The 13,088-nt window shown below is 35.8% G+C and overlaps 2 protein-coding genes across 4 annotated transcripts; one reads left to right on the forward strand and one right to left on the reverse strand.

The window, feature by feature from the left end:
- The first annotated feature begins 1,914 nt into the window (after positions 1–1,914).
- Positions 1,915–5,115, forward strand: LOC120261905 (shewanella-like protein phosphatase 2). Of its 2 annotated transcripts, XR_005536655.1 has the most exons (2): positions 1,915–3,429; positions 4,787–5,115. XR_005536655.1 is itself a non-coding variant. In XM_039269926.1 (1 exon), exon 1 carries the CDS (start codon positions 2,084–2,086, stop codon positions 3,272–3,274), a length of 1,191 nt encoding a protein of 396 aa, XP_039125860.1. In that variant the 5' UTR covers positions 1,915–2,083; the 3' UTR covers positions 3,275–3,776. The 2 variants fall into 2 exon arrangements, 1 of the variants encoding a protein (XP_039125860.1); XM_039269926.1 differs by lacking the exon at positions 4,787–5,115 and having other exon boundaries at positions 1,915–3,776.
- A 2,588-nt stretch (positions 5,116–7,703) lies between these two features.
- Positions 7,704–12,763, reverse strand: LOC120261166 (protein NLP2-like). Of its 2 annotated transcripts, none has more exons than XM_039268923.1 (6): positions 12,649–12,763; positions 11,346–12,449; positions 10,786–10,839; positions 9,940–10,677; positions 9,238–9,361; positions 7,704–9,063 (listed from the first exon to the last, which is right to left on the reverse strand). In XM_039268923.1, the coding sequence occupies exons 2-6, from the start codon at positions 12,174–12,176 to the stop codon at positions 8,003–8,005; spliced, it is 2,808 nt and encodes a 935-aa protein (XP_039124857.1). In that variant the 5' UTR covers positions 12,177–12,449; positions 12,649–12,763; the 3' UTR covers positions 7,704–8,002. The 2 variants fall into 2 exon arrangements, with proteins under 2 accessions (XP_039124857.1, XP_039124856.1); XM_039268922.1 differs by having other exon boundaries at positions 12,542–12,763.
- Positions 12,764–13,088: the final 325 nt, after the last annotated feature.

Genomic DNA, 13,088 nt, shown 5'->3' on the forward strand with positions numbered 1-13,088 from the left:
CATTTTTTTCTCATCCGTTCATCAAGGTTAATGATGTGTGTTTTGTATTAAATACATTAGAGGTTTTTTCACTGTTGTATTATGTTGTTTGTATTAAATAGATTTATTGAATTAATTTTACGTAAGAATAATGTTTGTTATTGTTTTTATTCAAAATACACAACGTGTCTCACCGATCAGGTCAATCTATTTGTTTGCTCCTAATCTAATTTTCTAAACAAAAAGTTCTTTAAAACTATCTATTTTTTGTTCTACTTGAAATTATCTATGATGATGAAAGAGGTGTGTATGGTAGAGTTTTTTTATGGTATTATTAGATTATGTTGTTCATATTACTTTTTTTATTGAATTAATTTTATTAAAAAAAATGATTTTTTTGTTGTTGTTATTTTGATTCGAATGCATCATCATATTATCTGTATGGCTACAACAATTGCAAGTTTGCTTTTTAGTTTTATTGTTAAAAGCCCATTTTGGTTTTCTATTATATGGACGGTAAGCCCATTTTTCACATTGTGAACCTAAATAAAAGAAGAGTTAGGTTGGAATACCAATTTTTGGATATTGATATTGTTAAGAGACGTTACACTTTTATATATTTTATATATTTATTTATATTTAAAAAAATAGAATTATAATAGCCATCATCAATAAAACATGTAGGATTTTTCCTTTTTCTTTAAAAAAAAAAATCTTGTAAACACCAACTACCTACCATAGCGTAGTGGATTGTTACGAATGATAGATTAGTAGACCCAATATTAATTTAGTGTTCGTTGGGTCTTTCATGGTAGGATGTCATTTTTCTTTCCTTTGCTGGTTACACGCTAAAAGAAATTTAGAGGCTGTTTGGCATTGTTTTTGTTTTTTGTTTTTGTTTCGTTTATGTTTTGTTTTTATTTTGTTGTCAATTTTTTTAAAACAAAAACATGTTTGGATACAAAAGTTGTATGTTTCTGAAAGTAAAAAACACAAAAGCAAAAAAAAAGTATTGTAAAATTTTGTATTATTTTCTTAATTTATATTTTTATAATTATTATATTTTTTTTATATTAGTACACAAAATTAACTTGTATTAGTAAACAAAGTTTTTTTTCATATATTTTTATAAAAAATATAAAAATAATGAGATATCAAATTTTTATAAACTTATATCCATGGCAAAAAAAAAAAAAGAAACACATGATATATATATATATATAGATATATAGATGTTTTGTGATAATTAGAAAAAATTTAGAAAGAAAAAATGAAGGAGATTTCATAAGAAAAATCTTAAATCTCTAACCATCTTTATTGTAAATTTCCTAACTATCTTAAAAAAAATTACAAATAAATCTCAAAAAAGATTGAGATTGGAAAAAATCAAGAAAAAAGATGACAAAAAAAAAAAATGAGGGTGCACTTCTTGGAAGATCAACAGCCACATTTATCTAAACCATTAATGCCTATGAGAAAAAAATAATAATTAATGCGTTTAATGAGTTAGGTTAATGTTTTAAAAACGTTTTCAAAATAGTTAAAAACATAAAATTTGTGCTTCCATTTGTTTTGAAAACATGGATGTTGTTTTCAAAATTTTTAGAAACAATAATAATTTACCAAACGTGTTAAAAAAAATTGAAATTGACAACTAAAACAAAGATTTGACAACAATGCTAAAATTTAATTCGTGAAAATTTTATGAGCATGCATGAATTAGGACATGCTAGACAGAGTTAATAAATTCATAGGATTAAGCCACCATAATTTGTACGCTACTGGCCATATCTGTCCCTAACAACCGTGTCACCAACAAAAATCATTCATACATTTTTTTATTAATTAATGATTATAAATATAATTAATATTGTTAAAACAACTATTTCCGTCTGAAATCAGAAGTCACATACTCACGTGCTGCTGCGACCTCATTTTCAATCCTAGCCGTCCATCAATACCTCACGTTTTAATCCAACGATCTATAAATCTCATCTTCCTCAATAAACCAGAAGATCAGAGAAAACATATATATACACAATACACAGAGAAATATAGTCAGATGAGTCAGATAGAAAGGTAGGCAAGTCGGACCGTTTGAGAAATGGAGTCGTCCGACCCGTCGTGTAGCCAAATCCCGTCCATCCTCTCCTCCTTCGTCGACGCCTTCGTCGACTTCTCCGTCAGCGGTCTCTTCTTCCCCTCCTCTCCAAACCCTAACCCTAACCCTAACCCTAACCCTAACCCTAATCCATCTCCTCTTCCAACCCACATCCCCGCCCCTCGCCGTCTCGTCGCCATCGGAGACCTTCATGGCGACCTCCCCAAATCCCTCGCCGCCCTCTCTCTTGCCGGCCTCGCTGACTCCTCCACCGGCCGCTGGACTGGTGGCCACACCGTCGCCGTATTCCTCGGCGACTTCCTTGACCGTGGTGGCGACGAGCTCCGTCTCATACACCTCCTCCACCGTCTCTCCATCGAAGCCTCGCGCTCTGGCGGTGCCATTCACTCCGTTCTTGGTAACCACGAGGTCATGAACGTCGACGGAGATTTCCGCTACGTTACAAGGGAAGGCCTTGATGAGTTCCGGCGCTGGGCGATCTGGTTCCGCACCGGCCTTGCCATGAAGCGTCTCTGCGAGGGCGTGCCCACTCCCAAGGACCCCTTCGCTGGGATCCCGAAATCCTTTCCCGGAATCAAGCAACAGTATTGGGAGGGATTCCGAGCTCGGATCGCCGCCCTCCGCCCAGACGGCCCGATCTCCACAAGGTTTCTCGCCGGGAACCGGACCGTTCTGGTCGTCGGTGATTCAGTGTTCGTCCATGGCGGGCTCCTTGAAACCCACGTTGATTACGGATTGGAGAAGATCAACAGTGAGGTGAGGGATTGGATTTTGGGCAAGAATGGGAGGCTATCTCCAGAGTACATGAGGAGGAGGAACTCATTGGTTTGGCTTCGGAATTTCTCTGAAGGATTCAATTGCAATTGTGAGCATTTGGAAGGGATTTTGAAGATGATTCCTGGAGCTAAAAGGATGGTGATGGGGCATACAATACAAGAGGATGGTATCAATGGTGTTTGTGAGGATAAAGCAATCCGAATTGATGTTGGGTTGTCCAAAGGTTGCGGCGATGGGTTCCCGGAAGTGTTGGAAATCAGTTTGGATGGAAAGATGACAGTTTTGACGGTGAATCCCTTGTTCAATCCGAGATATCGGCCGGAAGCTGAAAAGAAGGAAGGGTTGGCATTGTTGGTCCCTGAGACTGGGTTGAAGGAAGTGGAAGTGAAGGCTTAGAGAAGAAAATAGAAGAGAAAATTGAGATTGCCATTGATGCTGCTTGTGAAGTTCATACTATGGAATCATTTGCTCTGAGGAATTTCTCTGGTTCTTTGGCGCATTGAGGATGATTGGACGAGCAAATTATTGGACAAGCAAATTATCGTGTTGAGGTGACAATGGGTAGTTCTACTTTAATTTTTAGATTATTGTTGATGACTTGATGAACTTTAATGTATACATGTTGTTAATAGTGTCAAATGTTGTAGGAGTATATTATTGAGGTGACGATGGGTAGTTTTAATTCAATTTTTAGGTTATTGTAGATGAGTTGATGAAAACATCTCTACATGTAGAAGGGAATTTGCAAATAATTAAGCCTGTATGACAGCAACCATTCTCATCTTTTTATGAGGGTGAAGTTGATTCTGTCTTATTTTTACTTGTAGATGGGAGATGATGAGCTTAAATAGAATTCTTTTGAAATTAAATATATTGAAAGTCTAGAAGTGTTGTTTCATGGTTCCTTACTTTAAAATTTTCACCTCTCTGCTTGATTTTGAAAGAGTTGTGTGGTTAAGGGCGATACGTGGTTTGATTTTGTGTTTGTGAGTTCTTGTGGGGACTAATCAAATTACAACTGCTTTTGCACATCATCTATAGCTTTAAATTATCATCTTTTTGGAAACTTTTTATATTGCACATCCTGGAGTTTGATTTCTACTTTGTTCTTATGAATTTGGAAGCCTTGCTAATTCCCAAAAGCGACACCAATTTCATGTTTTACACATAGTTTGATTAATATACATCATTAAGCACATTTGCACAAGCTTTTGAAGTATACTCTATTTAATTCTTCAATGCTATTACAATAGTTCTTGCAGAGATTGCCCGCTATTTTGAGTTCTTCAGTTCGATGGTTGAAAAATAGAAGTAGATTTGCTTCTGTTTAAATTTTATGTCAGTTGACTGGATATACAAAATATTAATTTTTCTGCTATTTTATTTTTTTTTGGGGTTTGGTACATGTCATTTTGGGCCCTTCGATCGTCCAGAGATTGAAAGAGTGGGTTTGGCAGTTGAAAACTCTTTTAACTCTCACCAAATCAAAGTTTTGTTATGTCTTCACTTCTATTGTGCTTCTTCATGTTATTGGTATTGAGCAAACTGAAATCAACCTATTGTCAAGGGGTGAACTTTGGTACATGAAAAAAAAATATCATCTTTCTCTGTTATGGCTCATCTTAGATATTTTCCTTATGTTTGTTGCCCTGTTCATACAGGTCCACATGAAACTCAAGGCATTGGTGCAGGTTTTGTGCCAAGGAATCTAAAATCTTGATGTCCTGTTTAATGAAGTCATAGACGTTCATTCTAATTATGCTCACAAATTTTCAGTTTCAGTGCTACATGATTTTTAGTACCATTATGAATTGCTAGAATATCATTAGCTTTATGTTTATTAATGTTTCTCTTTCTGTTCAAGAACAATTTATGCTGTCTATTGTGATATTCGCCTTCTTGTTTCAGGTTGTACTTCTCAGCTTTAGTGAGCTTCCCGTCAATTACAGATGTTTGCGAGCAGCTCGACTTACAACAACAACAACAAGCTTTTAGTTTGAGATGCTCATAACCTCATCAAGCTTGTAGTCTTAACTGTTTGAGATGCTCGTAACCTCATCGACAAAAAATTGTAGGTCTAGAACAAGAGCCTTTCTTCTCTTTTGCACATTCAAATGTGTCAGAAGAAGAGAAGAAGCAGAGTTTGTGGTCATTTCTGCTTGCTTATCGGTTATCACTGTTCTCAATATAAACAGGTGATGGAGGAGTTTGAAGTTGTGTGTTTGTTTTATATTTATATTTTTATATTTTATAACTCTAAAATGTCTCTCTTATGTTTATGTTTTGGTCGTGTAAAAATTTTAGGAGACCACTATAGTATAATTATTTTTTACATTACTCACTGAATTTTAATTTGTTTCTTTTCAATTACCATACATTGATTCTGTTTCACCGGGAAGCCATCTATAAAATTCTGATCAATTTTTGCTGAGCTGGTCATCAGGATTACAGGTCACGCATTAAACTAAAGTTACTTAATTTACGTTGGTTTGGACATGTCAGCAAGGTGTATTAGAAATACACATAAGCATATACATCAGTATTTTATGATAAGCTTTTGGTGAGGTGTATGCTAATGTGTATTTTTCATACATCTTATCGGCGTGTTTAAGCCAATATGGATTAAACAATTTTAGTTTAATGCATGACGTGTAATTTCAGAGGTCAGCTCAGCAAAATATTGATTGAAATTTTATGGGTGATCTCCTGATGAAACAAAATTAACATAGTATGATTTAAAAGAAACAAGTTGAAATTCAGTGCACAAAATGGCAAACAATCATAGTATAGTGGCCACGTAAAATTTTTACTTAGAGGTAAATTTAATGAATATTATTATTTTTATTTGTGATAATGATTAATTATTGTTATTTGTGACTTGGTGACTTGTATACCATAAATATTAAGAGACTCGTCAATTTTCCACGAGAAGCACTCTCTTGTTGCAGGGTGATGTTTAATTTATATTAAATTTGTGTTTGACTTGATTTTGGCTCACTCAAACTTGTTTAATTAATTAAATTGAAGCTAAGATTTCGATTTAGATAACTAATCAATGAGACAAACTTAAACGTATCTTGTCTAAATCAATAAAACTAGTTTACATGTACTTACATCAGATATGCATTGGAGTTATGTATAAAACAATTGAGAAGAAAAGAAATCTATCTTATAAAAATAATTTATGAATAAAAAAAAAATTCTTCTTAGAGGACTTTTTTTTTTTTTGTAAAGGAAAAACCTTTCTCCCACTTAAAATAAGAAGAATATATGTTTTTAAGGGGAAGAAAAAGTGATCCATAGCGAACACAGGTCGATTTTTTTTTTAAAAAAAAAATTAATTTTATTTTTTTGACTTGATATGTTACTTTGGAGATTTTTTTTTCTTTTGGGACCCACCATTTGCATTATTTTGCATCATTGTGCTTGGAATCCAATTATAAAAAGGAAATAAAATATGCACCTTTTCTTTCATTTGTTCGTTTTTGTGCGTTCTCTTTTCATGGTTCATACACTCAAAACATTAAAAAGACATGCAAAAACCTTTTTCTACCTTTCTTTTCATTTCATTTCATCTACTTTTGTTCTATCAATTCTAAAGTGGAATAAAGAGCTATATATATATATATATATATATTTATATATATGGTTCTCTTGAGGAGCAATTTTAGAGAAAGAAAAAGACTAGCTAAAATGGAGACCAACATCATTGATGGAATTAAATTTAAACGTGGTTATTTCATCTACTCAATTCTAGTAGTTGTTGTTATTTAGTTTTTTTTCCTCATTTTTGTGCTTTTTCTGTGAGAGTTGTGTTGCGCTTATGTTGTGGTCTTTTTCTATGTTTTTCATCTAATAAATGTGGTTCATTCAACTTACCCCCAATTTTGCTTCAATGGTGATTTGTGCCTTTATTTATGTATGTTTGGGATATTTAATATAGTTCATTTATTAATTTTTTATTCGTATCTATTTTTTTAAAAAAATATATATACAAATCATATGTTAGGACATATATACATGAGGAACTAAATTCTACATCATTTGTGCCCTCTACCTCTTCAGCGAAATAAACACCTTATACAAAAAATATGATGCCAATAAACCAAACGATCGTAGACCATATCACAGTGATAATATAAGAAAATATGATAGTCTTAGTGGGATACACTACTATTTACTCTCTTCGTTCTTTTTATCTGTTGTGAATAACCGAATCTCATATACCAAAAAAAACGAGTTATGTCACATAATTTAATAAAAAATTAGTTATCTTTTCAAAATTACCCATAATTTATATCTTTACATTTCTCTCATATTAAATTTCAAAAAGAAAATTGTTAGAGTAATTTTTAAAAAATAATAATAAATGCTTCTTAACGTTTAAAAATAACAAATAAAAAGAAACATAGATTTATGACAGATAAAAAAGAACGGAAGGAGTACTTTAGTTTTAAATTTCACATCAATTAGGTAAAATAAATAAAATGATTATAAATTTCTAATAACACAATCAAATTGCAAACAACACCACCCAAACAGACAAAAAATAAATTTTACAAAGGTTCATACAAAAACCACCAAAATACATAGATAAAATTAAATTAAATTAACTCAAAATCAAGCTAAAATATAAGCAACACAAATCACTATGTCCCTATAAACAAAATCCAAAATTCCACTCAACCTAAGCACAACTTTTTGAAATAGCACCATGCTCTGCAACCCAAATTCTTTAACAACAAGAACAATCAAAGGAAGCAAAGAGAACTTACATGAACATCAACTCAATTCAAAATGGAAATCAAAGATCAGATCAATCATCTGCAAAAACTCCTGCAAGCTATTTCCATTCCTTACCAACCCTCTACTCATTCAACACCATCAATCAACAATTATAACTAAAACAAAAACAAAAAGACCGAAAAAAAAAAAAATTATGGCAAAATGTAACAAACAACACAAATTCCTGCACCTACTATTATTCTACATTGTGTATATATTATACATTTTGATATGTGAATGTCATTATATTATACTCTGGGATCTAAGTACTAGTAAAAAAGAAAGAACACTTCCTACTTTCTCTGTACAAGAAAAGCATGCAAAAAACGAGAGTTTTCGTTATGTTTCCGTTAACAGGCAGTTGCTGCTGGTTGAGCTACCAACTGCATGACTGATGTCTCTTACCAAGAGTTTAACGCTGTTCGATCCCATGGATTCCAACACCTCAGCACATTCTTGCAAATCGGAGTCATTGGAGAGCATCACCCACTCATCCTCGTCGTCCATGTACTTCAGTTGGAATGTCCCTATGACCAGTTTAAACCGCTTCCCGATTTCATCGAGCAAATAGTGGTAACCCATGGACTGTGAGAACTTGAACCTCACTGTGTCTTCTTTGTATGTGGCTTTCATGGTGATGGCCACACCAATGCCGTTTGAGACCGGCTTGCGCTTTGATTTTTTCTTGAATGACCGGCAACTTGATGCACTATCACTGGTAGAGTCTGTCATGCCAGAAGATGATTGATGGTTACGTTCTTTTAAGCTATGGTTCACATCTATCTTCATTGCCATTTCATCAGCCGCCGCTAATGAGACTGAGCTCCTTGACAAGTCACGGACCTCTAAACTGAGACCTGATTTGCGATCAGCGCTTCTGTTGTTTCTCATTTTTGCACTGTCTGAACCTCGGGGATCATTTTTGGTATATGATCCCCAGGATGTTGTCAGATTAACTTTACCCTGTTGAGCTACTTCTCCATTGAAAGGAATAGGCTTGTGTTCAGGGAAACAATTCAACAGAGGAACGCAAGCATCATCTGGTTTAGACTTTTGTTCAAGAAGATGATCTAATTGGCCTGGAGAATTTCCGCTGAAATAACGGTTGTGCTCCATCTTGCCATGAATCTGTTCGCTATCAATATGATGTGTAAATGAAACCGGCATTAAATCTTGATCAGTTGAACCTACAGATAACGAAGAGGGTTTCTTGGAAGGAGAGACTGCTGCAACAAGACTTCCAGTAGCAGGATCATACTTTAGTGCTCCCTCGACTCCTTGGACAGAGTTTATCACATTCTGGATCTTTTTAAGTGACCGGTTTACCTTATTTATCTTGCGAGACGGCCATCTAGAAATTCCATGCTGTCTGCATATCCTTTTCAATGTGGTGGGGCAAACTGCCAATAATCAAAAGCTCCGATTGCATCATACATACAAACAGGGCATTGGCATAAATAATACAAAAAATCTTTAATATCAATGTAGTGGTAACCAAGTTTTGAAAATGCCATTTTAACTGCAGCATGGTTAATACTTGTTTGACAATGGAAAAAAGAACTGCAAAAACTAACCACCAATGCTTTTAGCAGCATCCTTGAGACTCCCCGAGAAATACTGTTGAAGGACACTCAAGCTAATATTTTTCTCTGCTGTACTACGTTTTTTCTCCAATTGTCTTACCGGCACAGGCTTCATCTGCAGTGTCAAATCAAGATAATATTAGAGAAAATAGATGAATATCAGCAATTCTACTAGTCCTTATCTTGGAGACGGCTAATGCAAGCATACCAGGTATATGGTAACAACAAAGGAAGCACAAAGGAGTTTTAGCTACAAAAAATTGCACTGCTATTGCTATTGCCCAAAAATCAAGTGCTTGAAATTGTTGATCAATAATACAGCTTATGCGTACAACATCATCTATCACTCATGATATCATTTCTAAAAAATAACGGAGTGACTTAATGAAGGAGAAAAGAAAGAGCCAATGAAACTTATGAAAAGATCGCGAGTAGGTTTGAAAAGTTCACTTTTTAGCTAACATGTCTGACATAATTAATCGAACACTATAAGCATCTTATTCTCATTCAGAATAATAATCTAGGAATTAGATTTTCAGCAAAAGGTGAAAAAAGAACGCACCATTTGTGAACATCATGATAGCAAAGGACAAATGAAAATAAGTAACTCAAAACAAATTTTACTTCACAGTTTCAGAAAACGTTCAAAGGGGAGCCATGGCAACCAACAAGGACAGTACAAAGAGCACGCACCTGATCATGAGGGCCATCTTCCCCCCATTCATCAGACCCCATGTTTTGAATCTCAAAATTTGTCAACTCGGTATCACTGTCTATCTGTCTCAAGTTCTTCGATGAAACATCCGCTGAAGAGGAACTCGGTCCTGATTCTTTTCCCTTGCCGAGGCCATCAGCCTCAACAATTTCAGCATCTGAAACTGTTCTCAAACTCCTGCAAATTCTCTGCATGGTTCTAGAAAGGTTATTTAGCAGGAGTTGTTGCTCTGCACTCCCTCCACAATTAACTGGAAGAAAGAACTCTAGAATGTAATCATCATTGCCAGTGTAGGTGCTCCTTAACCTGATTGCAACAGCGGCTTGCAGGCCATACTTGCGAGCATGATGAGCAAGTGGGTAATCACGGATGTCATACCCCTTCACATCTGGAGAAAAAAATGGGTGATTTGATAGAAGTGCTTTCCCTGCAATGCCCTGGCCTCTCTCAAGATGTTGGTCAGCACATACATGTAGAAACCCTTCCAAGTGTGTATCATTCACATAACAAGCTGAACTCTGGACACAGAGCATACTTTTCTTTCTAAAACCAGAATTTTCATCTTCACAACTGGTCCTCGAGCAGCTATCCATATTTGCATCATCACAGGAATATGGTATCCAGGTAAGTGCCAGAGGCAGCATATGCGCATAACAAACAGCTCTCAACACATCAAATATCTCTGCAAAAGCACATTTCTGACTCTTCGAAAGGTTCTGCACATAGAAATATACTATAGCTAAGACAATATTCTATAACTCAATCCAAAGATCAAGATTTTTCTTCCCACTAGAAAACTAAATAAAGGAACTGTTGAATGGCACCTGTTGATGGGTCTTCAGACTCCGCTGCACTTTGACAGTCCTCAAATCCACAGCCTGAAAATTATAGAGGGGGTATATATTAGAGATAAAGCTCTAACTATGGATAGTCACCTGACTTATTCCAAGTAAATACTTCTAAAACAAAATAAATGCACTCAAACACATCCATTGCAGCAAACTTCCAATTAAATACTTTCAGCATGCACATCTGGTCTACACAAATAAACAAGTGTCGTACGTGATGCAAATACATCACTGCTTAATAGGAGAAGTGCCTTATACGCTTGCATATAACTCCTAAATCTAAGCCGAAAGTAGATAACACCCACAGTAGACAACAAACTTCCAAAAGCCACCGGGACATGAGACACTAATTCTCTACTGACGCCAACTAAACCTAGCGACCTTTCAGTGTTTTGGTTAGTTATACATATATAAGGCACCAAAACAAGCAAGAAATTTTGTAGTCACAAATCAAAATAAACATATATAATAATAACAATAACACTGAACAGCAATTCAGTAAAGGAACTAATGCTTAGTTTGGTGAATAAGCTGACCATCAGAGCATGGCAAACAGTATCCATCTCTGCATCAAAATCAGGCTTTTCATTGGTAGACACAAGCTCAAGAACAGCGGAACAGGACCGCTTGGTAGGATCAAACACCGGCACAGCAAGCAAACCACGTACTGAGTGATTAACAGCATGGTCCACTCTCAAATACTCAAACTTTTTGTAGTAAACCACATTTGAAGTCCACTCTGGCATTTCTGTCATGAACACCCGACCAGGGAGCCCCAGTAACTGACCGGGGGCTTCTCTTGCAGAGAAAGTATAGGTCCTTGAAACTTCTCGATACCCAGCAAGAATCTTGTCTAGCAAATAAGGTTGCTCGGATGTACTCAATACAAAATCATCACCATGCTTTATAGGCATCCAAACTTGAGCAAGAATGCCACCAGAAGAGGACTCTTTGAGGAAAGATAGGGCCTTGAGCATCTTCTCAGAAAGACAAAAGTTTGGAAGGCATCTAGGAACAATGTCACTCCTACTCTTTGAAATTGGGTCACCATCTGATTCCAAACAACCCCCAGATCGATCCATCCCCAAATTCATCACTTCTGGACTATTAGAGGAGCATCCGAATTGAAAGTCAATCTTTTGGGTTCTAGAGACAGCGGAGTTCACAGGAGATTCAACAGCGGGCATGGCAGCAGAAGATGCATTCGTGGAGGCAAAGGAAGCCCAAAAGGAGTTGAAGGCCTGATCCGCAGAGGCAGAAGGACTACATAGCTCAGTGAAATCGAAATTCATGAGAGCGGAGAGACTGAAGGGATCCTCAGGCGTAAAGCTCCCATTGCCCCCATTTGCTGGAGCATAACCTTCCATTCTAGACAAACTAGAACCAAAGCTTGCCACTCTCTTCCAATCTCCACTAGAAATCAAACCCCATTTTCAGCAAAAACGAACTAAATTTATGCCAATACTCGCATCTAGCTATCAAAATCCAAACTTTCACCTCAAACTTCAATCTAAAACCAGCACCAAATCTCAGAACCACAAATCCAAACCCTCAAAACCAATCGTTTGAACCCGCACCCAGATTCTCCAGCTGAAAAATAAAAATTCCTTCTTTCTTCCAATCACCCAACCTACATAAATCTGCCAAAAAAATCCAAAAAATAGTTTAAAAAAAAAAACCTCAATTCCATACCAAATAAATCAAATCCAAAACTCAAAAACCAATCACAAACCTCTCAACCAATCAATCAACACACAAATCCTCAATCACAAAGATCCAAAACACCAACGAGAAGACTATTAACAGAGAAAGTGAAGGACGAGAGAAAGAACAGCCAACCAATCCAAGCTCCAAGAGCGAGAGCGAGAAGACAGAGGAATTCCAAGCCGTCTAGTGATGAAGAGATATGGAGAAAGCGAGAACAAGAGCCGGCCTTTCATCCATTCAGGATTCCTCCTCCTTTTCCTAATTTCAACTCTTTTTTCAATGCAAACCCTCTTTTTTTCAGTTATTTTCACCGCGGGTCCACTTTCTTTACAATTCCGAGATAAAACAAAAACAAAGGACCAAAAAGTAAAACAGTATAGAAAATTACAGTTAATGATCCGCAACTCACAGAGAACAGCATGGGTGAGTTTTCTTTCATCGTGACCGTTTATATAGTACTGATGTTGATCTTGAGGATAATTCAACGGTTGATATGGTATGATAACTGTGTTTGCTGTTTTGGAACAAACAGCTAACTCGGCCATAGAAGGGATTAGGTATACGTCGCGGTA

The sequence above is a fragment of the Dioscorea cayenensis genome, chromosome 5, assembly GCF_009730915.1.
Source record: "Dioscorea cayenensis subsp. rotundata cultivar TDr96_F1 chromosome 5, TDr96_F1_v2_PseudoChromosome.rev07_lg8_w22 25.fasta, whole genome shotgun sequence".
Lineage (NCBI taxonomy): Eukaryota > Viridiplantae > Streptophyta > Magnoliopsida > Dioscoreales > Dioscoreaceae > Dioscorea > Dioscorea cayenensis.